This window comes from Achroia grisella, unplaced genomic scaffold (genome assembly GCF_030625045.1).
Source record: "Achroia grisella isolate CSIRO2021 unplaced genomic scaffold, CSIRO_AGI_Agris_v1 utg874, whole genome shotgun sequence".
NCBI classification, from domain to species: Eukaryota; Metazoa; Arthropoda; class Insecta; order Lepidoptera; family Pyralidae; genus Achroia; species Achroia grisella.
This window is the reverse complement of record NW_026713051.1, coordinates 4,663,156-4,686,728: the sequence shown is the minus strand read 5'-3', so window position 1 is coordinate 4,686,728 and position 23,573 is coordinate 4,663,156. Positions and strand designations below refer to the sequence as shown.

Here is a 23,573-nt window from a genome sequence, read left to right as displayed (position 1 = left end):
CTAGTAGTCCCAAGTTAAACTAGCTAAAGCTTGTGTTATGGGCATAGAAAACTGATACAAATATATAGATATATATATTTTATATTTTGTTTCGTAAATATATACATATTATACATACGAATACAATTACCATCGGATAGGCCGTATGCTTGTTTGCCACCTACGTGGTATAAAATAAAAAATAGAAATGTGTGTGTCGTGCGAAGAAACGAACCCGCGTCCATCGGAAGTGAGGCGGTGCTAAACCGGTAGACCACCAAGGCCGTAGAATATAAAGTATTATTTTTGTGTTGCGTAATATATGTATATACATATATAAATGACGTGCACCCGTTTCAGATTATACCAAGAACATAACAGCGAAATGTCCTAGATGCTTACAATTTTTTTATTTTTTACTTACGGCTAAGTGTTATGTCATAATTTTAGAGTAAATTAAAGAATACTGTCTAACCTAGTTCAGTTTGATACATAATGGTAGCATCTTCCTCTTCGTAAGTCTACATATATTATTATTATTTGCCGTTTTTGTAGATGATAATGGAATGGTGCACCCATTGGTTATAACTAATAGTTTACGCTGGTGGAGCTCCAATGGAGGAAGATAAGATGAGCATGAGCTTACGTGAGTTAGCCCATCATAATATATTCACCTTGAATTAATCACGATTGTTTCCAGGGGGAACTTTAATACACTTCTTTGTAAACGCATGCAAATTTGTGTATAAGAAAATGTCCAAGCCTGTACGAATAATTATAGTCATAAATAAAAATTATTTGTGCCGTCCGAGGAACCGAACCTATGACTATCAGTACTTAACTGTGTATATTTTAGATCTATATAAACAAATAAAATTGAAGAGTCTGAAAGTATATACGGCGTTTACGTAAATAACATAATGAAAAACAAATTGTCTGTCTGTCTGTATGTTCTTGTCTGTATCTCTGAAATGGCTGGACTATTTTGACAGGACTTTAATTCGCAGTTAGCCAAAGTTATAAGGGGTAACTTAAGCTACTTTTAATTTAGATTTTAATGCGATCATATTTTAAAAAGTTTAGTACCACTCGGACGAAATCGCTGGTAACATTTTAATTGTTTTTTTCTCTACTACAGTAATTTACGATGTTAGTAGTTAAACTATGGATATGCATAAAAGAATCAACACCGGCCCATATTCGGCGGATTTCCGTTGAATTTATCAATGATGTTGTTAAATCAAAGGTATTGTTTATTATTGTTACGACAAATGCTTTATAAAATAGAATTTTATATTCATGGCACTATGGTTGTTAATTTTATTATGGAGACTATATTTCTACGCTGTGATATATAGATTTTATTTGAACCAGAGGACCACCGGGTCGCAGTTTAACACATATCTTCATATCAATAAGGTCTATATTGTATTGTCCCTCTTCAAAAATTGAAAATTATATAATTGGCTCATAGCAGTGGGTATTTAAATATGTACTTTATATGTATGTTATTAAAATTCAATTCATGTTCTAGATAAACAAATAGGATTGAAATAGATCATATTAGTCGATGTAAATAGATAAAAGTGAATATTATTGATCTCGTTTTCTCGATATAAAATCTACATAATATATGTTAAATACTTATAACATCGTATAATATGGTACATCTTTTTTTAATAAATTTCAATAATCCATAAAACATTGTAACTTGTATTGTAAATTAATTCATCGAAGGCGAATTTAAAGCAAGGATACGTTTTAAATTTCTAATTCATACAAAATCGTGCAAGAATTATTTATAAGTTGTTAACGTGAGGGTTCCATTTAAAAAGTAAATGGGGTATTGACGTTTTATACATTCGACTACAAATACCTGATACATTTTAAAAGGATTGCATAATGATGTTTATTAAACATTGTTTTGTTCCAATTTTTCACTGTTCTAGTATCTAATTTTAATATCTACTACAGCTTACGTTAGGTTTTGTATTTAATTATATGTTTATGAAACTTTACAAAAAAAGGTATCTTTAATTACAATAAATCAGAATTTACGGGTATTACTGTAATCCTTTCTTGCTGCTCAATAGTGGAATGGACTTTCTTGACGTATTTAGCAAAGCCCGTCTCTTGGTTACTTCAAGAAACGATAGAAATAATACTATCTATTTACCATTGAATCATTTCTTTCATCATTATTTATTAGCTTATTATGATAGAATATTTATGTATTGTTTGTTATGTATGTTTATTCACATATATTTTATAACTTCTTTATGTATAATTCGTATTTATCTACCTTTTGTGTTAGATCATAGTTTGTTACTCGTATTTTATTTAGTAGTTTTTACATTTTTTTTCCATTCAACCCACTGTTTTGTTGACTGGAAGAGATCTATTCTAGGGATAAGTCTTATATTATAAAAGTATTATATTAATGTAGGTATTATCTGTGCAATAAAGTATATATATAAATAAAATGATTTTATTGGTGTCTAAAACGATACAAAAAGAACACTTTGTTCTAACAAAGTGTTTAACAAAAGACGGCCTTATCACTGAAAGCAATCTCTCGCAGACATGTTTTAGTATCTTGGTGCTCAATTTTTCCCACAACACAACGGTATCTTGTGAACAAGTGGAGGAATTAATACATTATCAATAATGACAATAAATAATTCAGACAAAGTGTTATTTTTAAGAATACCCGGTCAGTTTTTAATTTTAAGGAAATTACTGTTAATTATCTCTTAATTTTTTTTTCTATCTTTATTTGTCCGCGATAGAATCCTAAACTACTGAACCAATTTTTATGAAATTTTCTTTGTATGCTTGGTGGGCCTGAAAAAGGCTGTTATATATTATATATATGTGCATATATATTAGTGATAAGGGAGCCCAACCAAAAAATAATAATATGTTATTGATTTTATTTTACTTTTTTTATGATGCATTAAAATATATTTTCTGCATTATACCCTAAATTTTTATCCTTCTACCATCAATCAACCCCTATTTATTAATAGCAATATTAATTTATATGGTAAAACAACGTTTTCTGGGACAGCTATTTTTATATAAAAATCCTATGTATGTTCTTTTATCAATTTCTCAATATCTTATATATTACTTCATATAGTACCTATTACCAAATTAAGGCGTAACTTAAAGGAAGTTTTTATAGTGTTGAAGACATAACGAACAGACATTGTTTCCGATTCTATTGAATTGTTAGCACCTATACAAAACGTACCTTGTGTAGGTACATATGTGTAGCTATGGATACGAGACAAAGGTGCACTTGTTGGCGTGATCAGGAGGGGTAGGGTCATTATTGCTTCCGAGGGCCCGGGCGGATGCCGACGTCACGCGCCGTCGGCTGTGCGTGACGAGCTTGCCTCACACTACAACCAACCGCCAACCCGACCAATTCAAACTCCCACGACGTACTATCAGACCACAAAAACCGGCGTACACACCCGAATCAGCCGTATATAACTTTTAGGCCTGTGACTCAGGCGACTTACGTAACCTCGGTGAAAATGATACCTTATGAACTTGTCGTTTTAATTTCTAATTATCGTTGACCGATTTATACTTAGACGGTGGAAACTGTAATCGAGAACGGCAGCCCAGTGGCCTTGATCACGCGTGCTTCGTTCCGTGCTGATGATTCTGACACATGAGAAATCGAGAGGAACCCAGCACCACCCTGTCACTCGATACTTTGTAATCTGTACTCAACGGAAATGAGAGAAAACACAGGTTTCTGTCCCTTCTGTGTATTGAGAGTTAACATCGTGATCATAAATATATCTATGACTTTATCATTAAGAATTTATTAAGAAATATTACAGAAATAAAAGCTTTACATGACATATGACTTACAAATTAAGTTTCATCTAGTGTCGTAATATTCAAAATTGGAGTTTATTTTGCAAACGCGTTATTGCAATTTTTTTTATTTATTTATTTTGTAAAACTTTGCAATTAATCAATACATTAGTAAAACTACTCATATATTGATGGCAATGATGGAGATGATATTCTATTTGTAGTGAATTCTACTACGTATATTAAATTGCCGGAATATTTCGAGAATAGAGTATAGAATGTGTTTAACAAAATCGCATGTTTAGATTTGTCAATCCTAACCAGCGGTTCGGCTAGCGGTTAGTTTACCTGTTTAGGCTTTGCAGTCACATATAATCCGTTTATTTACAACTAAAACAGTTAAATTTGGATGGACATTACATTATACATCAAATTCTGTAGTGTACAGTGACACGCTGTTACCATCTCTATTTTTATGTCCGCAAGTGTTATAATTGCATTTTAGAGATGTTTTAAAAGTTGAAATTCAACGATAGTTAGTTGAAATGACAATGGCTTTTGTTAAGCGTTGAGTGCGGTCATGGACTCGTGGTATGTGCTTAGTGAAGTTTTTGTGCAAATGTAGTTAGTATTAATAATGATAATCATATAGACAAATATGAATATACCTAAACTCCGAAAGTGTGATCAATTTGTTGTAGCGGTATATTTTAGAATCTATTGAAAATTTTGCATAATCAAATACTTTTTTGGATAGTTTATAGATAGAGTTTATTAGTTCTAAAACAGATTACTATATAAAAGCGTAAGCCTTTTGATATATTTATTAGAACCTGCCGCTTTTATGGTAAAATACTGACACGGCACGGATGGCATGGGTTTATTGAAAAAATTTTAGGGAGTAAAAGATCCAATATATGCCCATCCATATCCTTTCACGGATGCATGTAATTTGGACGTATTTTCCACAAAATAAAAAATAAAATGTCAAAACCCGCAACAGGGGAGACGGTGACTGTTAGTAAACTGGACTAATAACCCTTTTGCTAGCAATGTATGGTACATTGCTCCTGTTGACCTCCACGTGGTTCCCCCTAGAAACCATAGTAAAAAATTTATGGTGAATTTACAACGATGACCTAGCTGACGTGACCTCATACTCATCTTATTATCCTCCACTGGTGCCCCGCCAGCGTATACCGTTAGCGCAGGCGAGTGTACCATTCCATTATCATCAATAAAAAAGAAAATCCGCAATATTTTTTACAAAATAAACAAAGTAAAATTAGCAAACTTAATAGTCCTTTACATCGTTACACTTAGTGATTAAAAGATGATTACATTAAAGGTCAGTTTTTTACATTCCTGAAATGCTTAACAAGCTCACCAGCCAGTTAGTTAAGTAGTAATCGCGGCGTAAACACATAAATGTCATAAATTATACAGCGCCATTTAAACCCAGTTCATACGTTGCGAATGTTGAGATAAATTCCTTCCATCAAAGAATTCATAGGCACATCTTTCGTCTACCTGCTAAAAAAAACTTTTAGCTATATTTTAAATGTAGCCTAAAGGTTTGCTCTCCGTCCTATGTCTTCTTTACATATACTAATAATAAAAAATATGATGTGACGTGCACAAGAGGATGATAGGTCTTAACTAAAGAAATATCTTTAAGTTTGAATTTTATAGGTACTTATGATTATATACTAATTTATTTTACGTTATGATCTTTTTTAGTTGTTAAAAGAACCAAAAGACGATGATTGAGAGCTTGGATGTTATCTCCTGTACTACTGGTCCAATTTTGAAAAATTTTATAGTATTGGATAGTCTATTTATCAAGCAGGTTATTATAGTCTATAGAATATCACACTGTGCCCAATAACATCGGAGCTACAATGCTATTTTATCCTGCGATTCGTAAATTTTATGAAAATGGATGTTTATTATTTATTAATGATAAATCTTTAGCGGCTATCATAGCCACTAATTTTGAATTGTGACGGTACTAGCAACAGCAAGAACCGTGAGATGAAAGGATGAGAAGAAGTCGTGACTACCTATGTATATATAAGAAGCATATTTATAATGATATATTACAAGCAAGGTATTCGGTACCCATTGACAAGGGTGTTATTTTACCAAAATAACAGTAACTACCATGGCTAGGCAGCTTTACCGCGTGGTGTATATATTTCGTTATAATCTACTAAACGTATTCGAATATAAATTAGTATACAGACAGAACATATCAGAAAAATTTACGAATATCATATAATAATAATAATATCTTATTACAATTTACACAGCGGCATCTAGTTCCAAGCTAAGCAGACCTTGTGTTATGGGTACTAGATAACCGATACATGTATAATTTTCATTTTATAAATACATGCATATTATACTTAGCAAAAACAATATTACAACATACTCATGAATATAAATGTTTGTACCGTGCGAGGACTTGATCCCGCGCCATCAGACAGTAAGGCGGTGTGCTAAACCACTCACCGAGGATGTCAATATTTGTAGTCAAGTGCACTATTTAAAGGGATTTATCATATACATTCCAACATCCTCCAATTCTGCCCTAGTGTACACCGTTAGCATAGGCTCGTACACCATTGATTATTCATCATCTATGCGTATAAATAAAATTGGAGTGTCTGTTTGTAATATTGAAATAACCCTTTTTTTTACTACATGCATATGAATATAAATACGGTACACCAAAATAACATATTTAACTATTTTTGTCAGTCTGTTTGTTTCGGATAATCTCTGAAATGGCTGGACCGAATTTGACGGGACTTTTTTTTGGCAGGTAGCTGATATAATAAGAAGTAACTTAGGCTACTTTTATTTTAGAAAAATAAAGTAAAATTCCACGCGATCGAAGTAGCGTGTATAGATAGTTACATATAATTGTATATTGTCTTTTATTTATTTGTATAAAAACAGCAAATTTACAATCAACGCAATCACTTCATCAGTTAAACAATGACATGTAATTTTTCGTACACAATCATGTCCATACAAATGTTAATAATAATTGGTATGTATAGAAAGTTTTTTAGTATCCACAAATATTTATTAATAGTTTTATAAACTTAATATTTTACCGCTACAAAGTATCAAAAAACCAACCTTTATTTTTATGTATTGTACTAGTAACCCGTGACTCCGCCTGCTATATGTTTAGAGCCTATATCCTTTCCAGTAGTACAATCTAATTTCACGTCAAATTTCATTAAAATCCGTTGAGGTTACAAACAGACAGACATACTATGGCATATATTATACTACAATATATATTTGTCATGAACGATAAAGTTATAAAAAAATGAAATTATAATATCTCTATTTTACTTATATAGACAGGTATAAAAATTGCGTATCTATAATTGCGTGTATAGTAACATGACGTTCGTACTCGTTATAATTGACAGGCGATAGCTGTTTAGCAGACTGCCTCACTACCGATGGTTGTAAGTTTGATACCCCGACAAACATTTGTGTTCATGAGTATGATTGTTTATATCTTTTCTGGGTATTTACTTTGTAATTTACGTAAGTATTTATATTAGTTTAGCACCTAGTACATGAGCTATTTTATGTATTAAATAATCTAATTTACTTTAAAGCAAAAAAAAACCCAAATATTTAATTGTACTAAAAAAAACTTTGGCCACAAAAAATACTGAACAAATAGGTCCTTCGATTTGGAGACAGAAAAATCACGTTTATCATAATAAATCTGTATAATATTTTGTATCAGTGGACTCTAGGTTGTAAGGGCATTGGTAAATTAAGCAATAAGATAACCGGATGTATTACCGCACACAGAAAATAAAAAAAAGATATCTGGAAATCTAAATAGTACGTTAATCACCGACGTCGTCCCAGTTTGTTCCATTAATTGCGGGCCCTACATAACTGGCTACAGTTAACCTCAAAACATTCGCAAACAACGTAAGTGAGATGAATCATGTCATGTCGATTCGCTATGAGAAATCTTATTATTAAACATAACGGGTATTGTGCACTTTTTGCTATCCACATAGAGGTCACCTGACAGAGAGGCAAAAGCGTGGGATGGTCGCGGTATTGTCAATCGGCGCCCGCGCACATGCTTTCCAGTTTTTACACAAAAGAGCATTTAATGAGGGGTCCGCTACTTGATACAATTGTTTTTTATGTAACCACAGTTATATAATGCTACTGATTTGTATTCTACATATCTCACGGTATATATAGATGCATGTTTAATACTTGCAAAGCGACTGCGTAGCTGTGATATATCAACAATCGTATATCTTATGTATGCAAAACAAACACAATTGGTACTTTAAGGGATATTCTGAGATTAGTGTTCCCGAACACGCTGACAAACGGACAAAATATGTAATAATAATTATTTTCGATTCCATTAGGCCCTGTAATAGTTATTCTCACAAATGTACAGACAGCGATGTACCATTTTTGTTCTATGTACATACATATATAGATATAGAAGTAAGTACGTATATGCTACAATTCGTCAAGGTCTACTAATTTGTTTACATTGGCGACTGGGTGCTAATGTTAATGAATCTATTGTTAAGTGTAACAGTTTTTATTGAGAGCACAATTAATTTGGTGGTAATAATGGTTTACGGGATTATACCACTACTATATTAAAAAGGAAATAGTAGTATAGTATTCGTTATTGAAATAAACCGGGCATGCGGGTCACGATGGTAAGTGATTACCGCCGCCCATGAGCGCCCGAAACTCTAGGTAGACTAGCAAGTGCGTTGTCGGACTTTTGAAAAGGAATAAGCTAATTTCTTGAAGGTTTCAATATCATATCCGCTCGGAAGGTGATTACACAATGTGGTTGTGTGTGGCAAAAATAATAATAAGCTTAATATAAATATAACCTAACATTCATATATTTTTTATTGTACCACTCATTCGGAACGTAGACTCCTCACATAGGAAGTCTTTTGCTTCTCATAATTTAGGTAAATTCGAGTGAATATGTGGGACTTTTACTTGTTACTTATTGAAATTACTTATACTTGTTAAAAGTAATCTATTAAGCGTCACTAAACGTGAGTAAACGACTCCTCCCTCATTTTAGGTAAAGATGAAATTTGACAGAAGAAACGAATGAATATATCTGAAATCCATAAGACAATATTATGGATGACATTTTTTAAGCATATAATTACAATTAAGTATGATAACATAATAAATCCGTTGTTACAACTGAAGCATACAAATCCCTAAAAGTAGCTCGTTTCACACGTTAGCGCCCTGTATATAAAATTCTTAGATGTAGATACATACTTCAATGATTCTATATTATTATGGTGATTACTAAGTTTCTCTTTGGCACCGTCACAAAAAATCACACAAATAAGAATTTCCATCTTTAAAAATGTATCTGGCGCTGTTATTTGTGTTGTTATAAGATATTTAACGTACAATGAATGTTTTGATTTGTGGACAAGTTCTATCTCTGACATCGTTTTTTATTCTCGTTACTCTAAAATTGCTTTAAACTGTGCTAGTGGGCTGCAATCATGTCTATTTCAAAAAAGCTCCGTGGAAGGTCAGACACGTACCTTATCAGACACGTACGCATCAGTCAAGTGTGATCATCTACAGCTTTATCTGGTCGTAGCTTGAATTAAGCTATTATATGCTTGATACGATATTAAAACAAATTAGCTTTATTTGCTTGATATGATGGTTTCTTTAATTATTGATGGTCTTTCTAATGATATATTCTGGCGGGGCACTTTTGGAGAATCATAGTTTAAGCATGAAGTCAGGCCAGTAAGTCCATAGTGATGAATTCGCACAAATTTACTAAGACGGCTTCCAGGGCATTCTCGTGGGTGTCGGCTTGACATGGTATATTACTAGAATGTGGTCACTAGTACCAGAACCTTAGTAATACCATAGGCGGTTATTATTATTGGATTACTCACAGTGGTCTTTCCCCCGATATTATGGTTTGGATAGCAATCTTATAGACATATATAATATGCACAAAATATATATAGTAATATGAAGTAACAATTCTTCTTAAAAAAATAAATATTCTTATTCTTCTTTCTTTCAGGCTCTATAAAGTTTCATCACAGGGACCTGATAAGCATCATATTCAATGATTTTTTTCTCATTACCTAGACAGTCTAATAGGTTAAGAGTCAATTCCAGAAAGAGATTTATAAAATTGTGAAAATTAAGTTAAAGTTTATAATAAAATCCCATATTACAAGTATATGTATATAGTTGAGAAATAATAGTTAAAAGTATATAATAATTGAAAACATCGTGAAGCTACTTTACTGTAAACGGATTTCTTATGTGTGTGACATAGTCTCTATTCAATGCGGTCCCACGGGCTACTTTAGATAACCGAACAGTAATTTTAGTGAAATTATTTATCTCTAGCGAGATTCGAGATTTAGCTTCCGTTTATTAAAAATCTTATAACGGAGTGACAGTGTACATTTTTCTGCCATTTGGAGCCAAGCCAAGCTGACAAGCACTTGATCGAAAGCGGTAACCATTGCCTAAAGACATTCATTTCATTTTGCTATTATTATTGATTTATTTATTTTTATTGTCATCACACGCAGATGATGAGTCATTAATAATAATAAGGAAAGTGCTCTTCATGACTGTGGACTGTGGTACTCCTAAGTTCATATATTTCTATACTGTTCTCATTTTATTTTGACACTTCACAAGATATCATTGTAGTAAGGTGTTGTAAAATCCCTATTACATTATTAGTAATACATATGAAGTAACTCGTTTATTGTTGGTAGTTACTTCATAGCATTAGTATAGTGTACTGAATGTAACCTGCGGTTTCACTTCAACAGTTAATTGTTCTCGCCCGTCCTCAAATGGAGGCTGTCAGGTTATGATTTTTTAAACACAGCTTATTCCTATGTTATTCTGCACATTTTCTGTCGAGATTATAGCGGTTTTGTGTAAAAGAATCTTTCATCTATTAAGATTACTCTGATTTGCAATCGTTTTTATTTACTTTTTCTTATTCTGTTCCAGGTTCCAGAAAGAATTGAGCCACCTTCTCAACTTTCCAAAAATACTATTATGGAGCAAAATGGCGAAGCAGTGAAGCCCCCAGATAAATCTATAAAGAAGAAATCCGATATACATTGTACTGAGGTGACAGCCCTCAATATGGAAGTGGAAACCCTGAGATGGCAACTTGCTCAAGTAAGTATCAAATATCGCCTACATTGTAGTACTAATAGGCTGTAATTAACTAGACGTTTTTGAACAAGCTTTAAATATTTTCTAATGTTTTTGTTTATTAACGCTTCATTTGTTCTTAAATATAAAACCGTACGTGCACCGATATTAATTTTCCAAAACAAATTCAGTTTATAAACTGCAATGCGAATAAGCAAAGCGAATATTCAGCGAATTGCTATTTTATTTACATTCTTATCGTCTTACACAATTGTAATTACATTAACTTTGCCAATGTGAGTGTATTGTTTTCAGACGGAAGCAAACAGGCAGATGCATATAGCTCTATTAAAGCAAATAGTTACTTTCCTAAATCGAGTGAAAGATCATATAGAGTTTCAGAAGAATGATAATACCAGCAAGGAGTCCCCGAAGGTTTTACCACGAACCTACAATTTTAATGACCTGCCGCGGTCAAAGTCTGTTTTACACGTAAACAAGAATCCTGAATACTTGACGCCTCCCACCAAAAAAATAAGCACAAGAAAGATTAGCAAGTCCATTAGTAATGTTAATGGTTTCAAAGAATTCAATGGAAATTGGTAAGTTGTTTTAATAAAGAAAAATACTATTAGTACCTATTTATGATATATTTTAATAGTGTAGAATCTAATCTTATCTAATCTAATATTATGAAATGTTTTAGGAATCAATCCAAATTATCGCTGACTTCTGAAACTGAAGCTTCGCAAAAGATATCAGAGGAAATGTCGAGGTTAATAACTCTTGCCAATACAGTGCTTGGCACAAAGCTGCCTGACCTCACATGTACTTGTGTTGAGATCCCCGCTGAACTAAAGAGCACATCATCATCAAATCCGATAGAAAAGAAAATGGGATCAGAACCAGATAGGAAAGCGCCAATAATAAATATTATGGAGCAGGATACAAGAAATACATTCATTTTAAATGCAGTATGTGACACAGATGACACTTATGATGGTATTAATAAGTTCATACAAGTCAAAGATAACACTTTGACTAATTTCATTGATAAATCTACAAATGGTGGTTTGGAAAATAAATTTGCTGGCATACAAGTAAATGATAAAAATCATACCAACGGTCTATCTGCAAAAAATGGTGTCGAAACAAACGCCATAGTGTCTAAGACTCCTATCGACAGAAAGATCGATTACAACCATATGTCTAATTTTATTGAAGATGAAAGTGGGTTTTCTTCAATGAGTTCTTTTCAAGAGATTGGAATTCCTATTATAAGTATTATACCACCATCGCCATGCAAAGAGGTGGGATATTTAGAAGAGATACCCGACATTCTGGGTGATCATGAGAAGTGGAAGACTGATACGATCGAACTCGACAAGCAGACCGTGAAGGTGTTCTGGGTTTGAACGCGCGTACAAAGTTTTCAGTTCAAAGTGTCGTAACGCACAAACCTTTTTTTTGTGGTTAAAATGTATTAGAAATACTTACCTATTTATATATTGCCCTAAAATAAGATTACTAACGATTTTTAGTGTTTTAAATGATTCAATAAATTTCAAAGTAACATTATCGTATTGTTTTCTTTTCTAGTCGAGGAATTGTATAATATGAAATAGCATTCAATAGCATTTTCTAGCCTTGAAGACTGTAGCCCAATTCGATAAGCAATGAAATTCTTAGATGACATTGACAACAGTCTCACTTAACAGAAAATGAAGGCCAAATTTTAGAATTTTGATATAATTAAAAAGTAGTTATATTTTAGTATATTTACATATTTTTATTGTTTACTAGGTAACTCAGTGAATTTAGTTTTAATATTTGTATTATTGAAAATCTTAAACTGAGTCCTCAGAATTTCTTTTGCTACAACATAGGTAAATTAAAATTAAAAAATATACATGCAAACAGCTGCCGACTTGCGTAACTTTATCTGCGTTTTTCGCCGTTTTTGTAACATTTTTCGTTACAGCTCCGTTCCTATTGATACTCAGAAATAAGGTGGCTTTCTAAGCGTCATAAATCGGTTCAGTACATGCAGAGATATCAATATTAATATACCTAATCCATAGTGGCGATTCACAATTGTTACAAAATTACTATAGTTTACTTTTAAACTTCACTTTAGGGCTGTATTGACAATTTTTCCTAAAATTCTCTTTCTAAATATATATATATACATATAAATAAAATTTGAGTGTCTGTTTGTAATATTGAAATAACCGTTTGGCTGTCTGGCTGTTTGTTTCGGCTAATCTCTGAAATGGCTGGACCGATTTTGACGGGACTTTTTTTTGCGGGTACATGATGTAATAAGGAGTAACTTAGTATACTTTTTTTAAAAATAAAGTTAAATTCGAAGTCGCGTGTGCAGCTAGTATATATACTTGTCAATAACGATGGAATTATCCCAATTTCATCTTAAGTTTATTTTGTTTTTAATAACTTAATTTTAACTTCTAACAATATTGCCTTAGTAGATTAAAAAAAAATTCTAACTACATACAAAATTAAAAATAATAACTCTTTCTACTTCATAGCAAGCTCGATTTCTTAACATGTCATAATAATGTCATTAATTATAAAACAAAAATGTTAAGTGACAGCAGTATGTAAGAAAAAATTTAGAAAATAATTTTATAAATTCGGTCAAAAAACTAGTTAATATATTTAGATTCAAAATTATCTGTAATAATGGTTGACTCAGAAGATGAAAAAGGCAGTGGCGATGTGGGATCTGAACAGAAACCGGAAGAATATCAAGAACCTGAAGTATCCAAGGTTCCTGACGTGGAACTTATAGTCGACGGGTTTGGTTTTATGCCGAAAACACCAGTAGTGACATCAAAGAGTCGTGCTTCAAATATTTACAGCAAAAAGAATGTTGAGGATGAAATCATGCCTGAAGATGGCCCAAAAAGTCCTTGTGGTTCGAGCACTAATATTGATATTGTTAGACGATATACGTGGAAGACAAAGAACAGAATGATAGTACAGGTACTTTAAAGTAGTTATAGATATTTCCTATTTTAATAATACTCGTAGTGGTGGATTGAGAACGTACGAAATACTACTATTTTATACTACTTCAGAGACTATACTACATACTACGGGAAAAACACAAATTGGGTGCTAGTCTAAACTTAAAGAATATTTTAATTTACGTATCGCTAACTTAACTCTCATATATTGTATACGACAGGCTAAGAAAATATACTATATTTTCTATAACATGAATGCACATATACTACAGTAGACTATATTGTTATCTAATTGTAAGGTAATAACTTATGGAGCTACAATAACATCTATCCAAGTTCCTGACAAGAAAGGAGTACCCGATGATGTGGTGGCTGGTTTTGATACATTGCAAGGTATGTACATTATATTTACCTATACAATCATTAAAGTTCCGATTATCAATATTTAACTGCTTACATATATTAAAATAGATGAACTTAAATGCGATAATCTCATATCTTTTTGCTTACATATTGTACAATGCCACATTGATTATTTCATTCAGTTTCTTTGTATCTCTCGATCACATAGCTATATATAATGCTGCTATAATGCTATTTGTAGTTTTCAAAGAATTATCTGATCCCTTATTCTTCTGCTCTATCTTCAGCTTGAAGCGAAAATCTACAGTTATGGACATAACTGTTTACGAGATCTTTCCACTTTAGTCTCTCATTTATTTTATTAGTAAAGGCTTATCTGTAAAGTCTATATAAAATCTTTTATTGTTACTTATGATGTTTAAACGATACAGGTAAATTACTATGTTGATATACAACATGTTGCAGAATACTTCCAGCCAAGAAATCCATATTTTGGAGCTACAATAGGTCGTTACGCCAATATTATTCGAGATGGAACCATTGTAGTCAGACCCTCCGGCAGGATGTACATGCTCTCAACAAACAAGGGTCACGACCACTACAATGGTGGCTACGTTGGGTTTGATAAGGTAATTATATTTTGTACATACCAGTGGAGCGCATTGGCTGGCTCATCCGTCATACTCGTGAATGTCTGCTGCTTGCATTGTCTGGTCTGCTCTAATCATTACGACTGTTTTACTGTTATATAGTTTGTCAACCAGTTGTTTGTGTATCAAACATGTTGGACGCAATTATGAATTTAACAATTGAAGGAATCAGCGCTATTTAGTAGTATGTATTCATCACTCACTTTAGCTTAAAAATATAAAGTTAAACAACATTTCTTTAAAAGAGGACACGCAAGTTTGCCGATTTTTCTTGACTTAAATAATAAATACGACTATGAATTTTAAGTTTATTTGAATAAAGAATTCTATTCTATTCCATCTATAACCATTTCACTAGTTTTACAAATATGAAAGGTTTCAATAAGTCATCTGCGTTGCAAAGACTAGTATTACCAAATTCCGTTGTCAAGGAGCTTGTATAAATTACTCTGGTGGAGAGTAACATATGGCCGTAAAATTACAGTGTTCTGAAATATGACACTTTAGTAAATAATGGCAACATGACACACGTTGCCATGGTCCATGACAGCTGTTCCTGTATATAGGCGACGGTTGTCTCTTCCATTTAATGGGCCTGCTCATTTTTCATGTTTACCATACTCCATTAAGAATCAAACGCCTACAAACGCATGGTATTAAAAAATATATCTTTTAAAGTACAGAAATATTTATTAACAAAATGTGAATACTTGTTCCTGATTCTAAGTTAGATATAGCTGTTCTTATAGACGTGAAAGTTAGTAAAGATGTTTCGTTATTTGTTACTCAATCATGCTTAAACGGCTCAACGGAGATGAATGAAGTTTGGACAATAACTTTTTCGTGAGGAATCTGGCGTAAAAATGTCGAGTCTCAATTCACAAGTGCATAACCGCGAGCTGCAGATAATAAAATCATATCATTAGTAATTACTTAATTATGCTGCAAATGTTGAATGAGTTGACATTACTTTATTAAATACTACTTGTTCCCGCGGTTTCATCCTCGTTAAATGTCAATATAAAATATAGCCTATGTATTATTCTGACGCATAAGCTATATTACTGTAAAGTGTCATCAAAATCCGTTCAGTAATTTTTGCATGAAAGCATAACAAACATCCATGCATACTTGCAAACTTTCGCGTTTATATTATTAAGATAAGATAAGATATATCAAATATCCTTTTCATTTGGAACAATTTATTTCTTTCCATGTATTGGAACATAATAAACATAACAAACTGAAGATGTAAAGCATCTTCAGTTTTAACAAATACAGAGAAAAGAATAGGCAGATTAATTTTGGTGGTTCTGTTGAGTAATACGTACTTGTGAATGTTCATACGTATATGAGCCGCCATGAGTTGAGAGCCGGTACTATACATTATAATAGCTAGCCAAGCTTCTCTTAGAATTGCCGAAATTGCTGACGTCTTCGCAGGCCTTTCTCCACACAAAGACGGAAATGAGAGTTATGAGATTATAAATATTAGGTAGTACATAAGACCAATATAATAACTACATTATTTATTACATAGTTTTGACCGAAGTTAAGTGTGTACAAATTCTTCTGCGTGTATATGTCTCTCTCTCACCTACGATTATTTGAGATTTGAGAAACAAAAGTGCTTGCTTTGTAGGATATTTTTTGGTTTAGAACACCGATTTTCTCGCCATGGTCGCCATTTCGACGCGATGACGGGTTCGATTCCTCGCACGTTACAAATATTTGTATTCTTGAATATAATTGTTTGAATCGGTCTGGATATTTATGTATCTACAAAAAATGTATCTATGTATTTATTCTGTCTAGTACTCATAATACCATCTGCATAGCATGGAATTAGATGGCGTCCTGTGAATTGTCCAAGGATTTATTATTATTATTATCATTTCTTTTTAAGGTAAATTGGCGCTCGTATGTCAATGGTAATAAGGTTATCATGAGCCACGTGTCGGATCGTTTCCACGAGGGCTACCCTGGCACGGTGATGGCTCAGGTGACATTTGAAGTGACCTGTGAAAATACCATCAAAATTGAGATGAGGTGCACCTCTAGCGAACCCACTATTGTCAATCTGAGCAACTCGCCATACTTTAATCTCGCTGGACATGTAAGTTTTAAATCCTAAAGATTGTACATACTTACGCTAATAGAAATATTTATCGAGTTAGACTTTGTAAGGAGCCGTCTGCATCGATACCTCACCTTTTTTGTGTGATAATATCACCTTGTGAGATAAGTCAGTGTGTAATAGAAATACAGCATAAGAAGCATGCTATTGTTAGTCCTTCAGAAGAATAACAAATGAGTTATATTGCGAGTGTAATGATATCGTGATGTCTATAATGCTGTTCATGTATATACGCGACGGTTACCAGGTGGGTCGTAAGCTTTTTTGCCATTCCAGTTGCGTTTATAAGAAAGATATTTATGCAAATTTTAATAGACTTCTAAACTGAGCTACGATGCTAGCCAGATATTGCGTGGGTGGATGCTTTATGTGTCAATAAACAGGTTGGTTCACTACAATGTACTTTAATAACTCATGTACACAATTTACAAGGATTTAAGGCCAGATGGCGTAATAGGACTGAACAAAATTGTGTTGCTATTTTACGTTGCAGTGTTACTAAAAGACGCACAAAATATTATTCAAAAAGCATTTGTAAGATCCCAAAATTTAGACAATGAATAATAAATAAGTAGTACTTATTTAATTACAGTCCACTTTTTAGAAACATAGGATTTATATTTTAATAAAATGTTTTTGACTCACCTATTTCGATTGGTTTTGTCAGTGTCTTGTTTTATTTTCTATATGTACATGCCTACATATAGTAGGATGCTTATTATGTAAGATTCTATTAATTTGTTTCTTATTTATATTTTTCAGTCAATATAATAACAAATGAAACGTATTCTTACTTTACTTGGTGTTTATAAAATTATATTTAGATAAGTGCTTAATTAATATTCCTGTCAATTATGATAATAGTGAAGCTTTTATTTTTTATTGATAGCATGCTGGCTGCGAGACGATGTATGATCACATATTTACAATCAATGCTGACAAGTACACTGTTGTTGATGACGACCAAATTGTGACAGGTATTATAATATTATTTAAAATATATTCAAATAAATACAAACATTTACAGACCGATGTAAATATGAAAAATCCATTAGGTTTTTATATACCGAGTTCTTTTTACACTGAGGCGGTTTTTTTTTATTTCAATTTTTTAATCATATTTTTAAAAGAATATTATGAATCTCAGATAGACAAAGTTTTTTCTTCAAATATTAATGATTATATTTTTTAAGGTTTTTATTTCAGTTTACTTCTATTGTTTTTTTCTATTGTCATTGTGTGTGTGGATATTTCTATCAGCGTAGTAATGAATCCCATTACTACACTGATAGAAAAATCCATTTAGATGTCGTAACTGTCTCATGTACTGAATACAATAATTCATAAGCGATGAAATTGGTCAAATTTATGTCGAACTACGCACATCCGCTCTGTCGGTTGTAGTTATGTAAAAATTACGATAAAATTATGTTGACACGAATACTAAGTAGATACTGTCGGGTTCATAAAAATATTTGCTCATATATAATTATTGATGTCTGTCAATGATTATCACAACTAAACAAAAATATATTAAAAAATATTTTAGGCATTTAACACTATAAATAGTGTAATTATAAAAATAAAATATGATATAAAATATATAATTATTGACGACGAAACAATATAAGACAATCACACTATCTTTCTAAATATAAAGTTTTAATTACACAGTACAATATATTATTCACATAGTATAAGCTTTAATAACATAAGTAGGTACATCTTATATCATTCTTTTCTTCTATCATGACTTATAAGAGCATACATATATTAAGCTCGCAGTTTAATACATGTTATATATATTTTTAGTCTAGTAGTATAAGTAAAGAAGCCATCAGAATATCAGCGCAGCGTTGCAGATTTAGCTTCATGCTGAGTTGTTTGCCTATTCAACTTTGTGGCTAATAAAGCCATCTCCAGTTCTTTTATTTGAAAATGTATTTTTTGCATACTGTGTTTGTAATTACAAAAAAATATAATTTATTAAATTTGAAAATTAACAGTTTTTAACAAAATGCATAAGAAAATATATACGGTTCTTACATAAAAACTTAATTTTCAATTTATTGGCTGCCTGTTCTTGCTAACCTCTGAAATGACTGGACCGATTTTAGTGGAACTTCCACTCGCAGATAGCTCATGTTATAACTTAGCTAACTTCGACTATTGTAATTTAGAATATTTTTATTAAAAAACGAATATTAAATTAGTAACAATGCCTAACTGAATAAAATTTATTTGTAGGCGAAAAAAAGGTTGTCGGAGGCTCCGCGTATGATTTTAGAGTGCCCCGTGTGCTACGAGCGATGTTGCCGAAGATACCTTTAGGAGGATACGACATAAACTACTGCGTGACACAAGGCACTGATCAAGATTTAGCCTTCCAAGCCAGGTAATAAGGCACACTTTCACATGAAATTATTTGAGGTCGTTATGTTATTGCTTACGACTGCATTGGAATAGATTTAAGTTTATAATTTAGTATGATAATAATAACCAGGAGTAGAGGACGCTGTATATTCATACACGCATCGCCATCTATTCGTAAATTTTATTCAGAGTAAATCCTAAGATCCTAAGCAGAATTTGTGCTATATCCATAGCACAAAACTCTGCTTAGCTTAGGATCAATTTATTGCGTTGACCACAATCAGATCGATGAGATGATGTCTAAAGCTTTTACATGGATCTTAAAGCTTCTTCAGTCTTGACCTGAAAGATTCAATAAAGAGACCAGAAACACTAGCTGGGATAGAGTTCCGCTTCTTTGTTTGCCTTATAAGAATAAGACAAGTTGATGCTTGTCAGTTGATACAAGCAGCAGGGATATTAGCAATACATGGTGGAATCGGTCTCAGCAAGTTATTTTTCAACTGTTTTTTGTTAAATACAGAGTATTACACCCAGTTTCTGGTCGAGTTTTGGAGTTGTACAGCAACCAACCGGGGATGCAGTTCTATACAGGAAACTTACTACCGGATCCTGACAAGATTATAGAGGTTCATTATTTATTATATTAGATATTACAAACCCATTTCGGATATATGTATATCTAATACCATTTAGCATGACCCAGCACAATGTCATGCTTTCTGCAATGCTATATTGATAATATCAGGGCATCCAATCACATTCCATTTATCGCCTGACATGACTGCTAGTCATTACATTCACTAGAAATTCCTCCTTAGAATGTTCGAAACATAATTTATTGCCAGATAATTTGATTGGTAATTTACAATGCGTTTAGAGCACGAGCGTTGCAGAACAGCATGAAGGTAAAGCCGAGGATGAGAGCGAGGAATCGGACAGTGAGGAGTCGAGTGCAAAAGGCGAAGAATCGGAAGAAGACGGAAGCGAGGTGACTTATAACTTTTACCCGAATCTTCATCAGGTTTATTGATGTTTTTAGATAAATGCCTTCCCCATGATGCAATGAATCTCCCTTCAAATTTCATTTACATCCGTTTACTAGTGAAAAGGAAACAAACAGACAGACATACTTGATAGGTACGTAGATATGACGAACATCTCTAGCACTAGCGTCGTTGCTCATTATCTTCCATTAAAACGTCATACAGTAATAATAATAATAATAATCAATGTCGTAATTATGAACTTCCAAGTACTAATAAGACAATATTTTTCTTTTATATTTTCACTAATGTTTATTTTGTATGAGATATTTTTAGTTATTTAACATGTAATTGAATTATTTGTAATTTTTAATTAGAATAAATATCTAAAACCAAAACATATAATAAAAGAATATTGGTATCCATTTTATCCAGGAGCACTAAGAAATAATAGCCTTTTGGTTCTAGATTTATACATCGATTTTGAAAACCTGTTTTGTGACAGGACATAATCATAAACATAATCAGTCACTTAAAATAGTGAGACAGAGCTACCCACGCAGTCAACTTTTTTACACTCTTGCGATTTAATTTACGATTAACTTTAATGAATATTAAAGTTAATCGTAAATTCAAATATTAAAGTTAATTATTATTAATGTATGTATTTATTATTTTCAGGGTAAGCCTAGGTATGGTTACGTGCCGCTAATGGGAAAATCTGGCACTTATTATAAGAAACACGGTCTCTTCTGTCTGATGCCCCAAAACTATCCTGATGCCGTTAACCATGTAAGAATTTTATTATTGAAATTAACTCAGCCGTTTATTACTTAGGTTTCTTAATTAAATTTTAATCACCTACATCCTGAAAATATAAACAAAATATATAAAAAAGAAAAACAAATAATACCTACCAAAAAATAACAATAATAGGCAATGTCAATCTATCATAAAGGAATCCATCCTCTAAATGATTTTTTGGTTCCATAAGTAAACCTGTGGTAATCAGATCGTTATAATTAAAATTATTTTATCTGTTTACGTCACGACAATAATTTCGTAATTTATTTTAATTTCAGAAAAACTTCCCGAACTCCGTGCTGAATCCAGGCGAGGTCTACGTGCATAGGATACAGTACAAATTTGGCATACTCCTGGGACGATACGTGTGAAATATTGTTGTGTTCAGTAATAAAACAAATCTATAACATTTACAGACTTTTATTCTTTGGTATAACTTACAACTTAGGAACATAGATTAATATCATATAATGGTGGAGTTAGAACAATGAAGCGAATGACAATTACTTCTCCAGATTTTTTTTATTGATGATACTACGGTGGTGGCATGCTATCATATGGCTATTTAATGGTAAACGCCTCAAACAACGGGGGCGCCACGTGCGCGGTGCCGACCCGACAAATTGCACACGTCACTACGTTATAAACTTATACAAGTTACATTGATATTAGCAATTATTATATGATGGTGGGACCATACAAGATTATTTAGTACGGAGTCCAACGTATAACAAGCTTTGTTTTACCTTACCTTAAAACCCATGAAAAAAGTCTACACTTACCAATCTCAAATACACAAACATGTCAAATTACTTGACAGTTATGGTAAAGAAGTGCAACAGATTCTAAGCTTTCACATTTATTATGTTACTTAGGATTTACATGACAGATGTACTTTATATTCTACTTTATTCGAATTAAAATATATATTTTTTATGTTAATCACTTATACAGGTTTAGTTATTAATATTAAAATAATCCTACTACGAGCATTCCTAAAAATATTCTTTCATTGCTCGCGTGTTCGAAACCTGCCAAACAAATTACGTTAGACTTTTATACCAACACAATTATATTTAAATCCTCACTTTGTAGTCTAACTCCACCTTAATATGGTCCTCCGAGCGATGAAGAACCCAACAATAAGTATGTTCTACTTTATAAAAATGTTATTTCCAGTTGCAAAGATCATGAATGGTGCGTAGATAACCTTAAATCTCGTAGCATCAATTTAATCTCATTGGTAATATATTTAAAGCTATACAATAATAATCAAAAATTTGAGATACAAATATTGAGTTTCGCAAACTAAATAAATAGACTTTCAATACCAATTCAAACAAATATTCACCTTTACTATGTAACGTGAAATATATAATAATAATTAAAATAAAAACAATAACAATGTCAAAACAACCAAACAATTAATACAACAATAATTTCTGTAAATACTGGTGTTATATGCCATTTGTATATAAAACCAGTATTTACGTCCATATGACAAATTGACTGGTATAAAATGTTGCCTAGATTATTCTATATATTATTTACCTCTTTTATAAAATTAAACTATGTTTGCAGAAACGCGTATTGATGGCTTTCAAGCCATAATGCGCAAAATAACTGCGTTACCGATGTGTAGAATTCAGGAGAGAGCAAACAGCCTCCTAACCATCATTGCAAATATATCTTATCCACTCCAGAATCATGGGATATCATTGTATTGCTGCAAATCCAGTCCATTTGGAGGTATATATATATATATGTATATATGCATTGCGACATACATTAATATTTTATTAACAGTTGTCTATATGGATTATAATATGGAAGAATATAAGATTGAAATAAATATAATACTAGTCTTATCTCGCTATTTTTCAATAAAATAAAACTATCGTTACTTGTAAAGTATAACAAAATTGACATAAAGTGGGCAAAAAACCCGCCTCTAAAAATACAAGATAATGTATAATACAACTTCATATTTATTTTTCAAACTGCCTATTTCCATTATTCAAGTATGTATATTTTACAGTATGTATAAGAATCTAATACATCATTTATATGTGTAACATAATGACAATAATGCACGCATAATATGTATATATCTATTGTATAATACATCATATAAGTACAATAAGAATGAGAATAATTAGATTAGTACATGGCTTAAGTAGTTTAATATATGTTACAATAAACAATTCATTGAAAATCGAAGACATGA

General features: G+C 32.1%; 3 protein-coding genes across 5 annotated transcripts in view; 2 read left to right on the top strand and 1 right to left on the bottom strand.

The window, feature by feature from the left end:
• The window catches only part of LOC131853129 (uncharacterized), a 30,156-nt gene extending 17,392 nt beyond the window's left edge, over nucleotides 1-12,764 (top strand). Inside the window, exons 2-4 of the mRNA XM_059203949.1 lie at nucleotides 10,894-11,067; nucleotides 11,359-11,645; nucleotides 11,750-12,764. Of these exons, the coding sequence (XP_059059932.1) occupies nucleotides 10,894-11,067; nucleotides 11,359-11,645; nucleotides 11,750-12,458 (1,170 nt within the window). The 3' untranslated portion in view covers nucleotides 12,459-12,764. The remainder of the gene's footprint in view (nucleotides 1-10,893; nucleotides 11,068-11,358; nucleotides 11,646-11,749) is intronic.
• Nucleotides 1-23,573, bottom strand: part of LOC131853125 (glycosyltransferase-like domain-containing protein 1-like) — a 77,712-nt gene that overhangs the window by 49,443 nt on the left and 4,696 nt on the right. The gene's annotated exons all lie outside the window — the stretch shown is intronic.
• LOC131853128 (galactose mutarotase-like) lies at nucleotides 13,608-21,745 on the top strand. Of its 3 annotated transcripts, XM_059203946.1 has the most exons (10): nucleotides 13,609-14,049; nucleotides 14,333-14,426; nucleotides 14,862-15,025; nucleotides 16,953-17,162; nucleotides 18,073-18,160; nucleotides 19,431-19,578; nucleotides 20,080-20,185; nucleotides 20,437-20,547; nucleotides 21,224-21,334; nucleotides 21,625-21,745. In XM_059203946.1, the coding sequence occupies exons 1-10, from the start codon at nucleotides 13,747-13,749 to the stop codon at nucleotides 21,715-21,717; spliced, it is 1,428 nt and encodes a 475-aa protein (XP_059059929.1). In that variant the 5' UTR covers nucleotides 13,609-13,746; the 3' UTR covers nucleotides 21,718-21,745. The 3 variants fall into 3 exon arrangements, with proteins under 3 accessions (XP_059059930.1, XP_059059931.1, XP_059059929.1); XM_059203947.1 differs by lacking the exon at nucleotides 20,437-20,547 and having other exon boundaries at nucleotides 13,608-14,049; XM_059203948.1 differs by lacking the exons at nucleotides 20,080-20,185; nucleotides 21,625-21,745 and having other exon boundaries at nucleotides 13,608-14,049.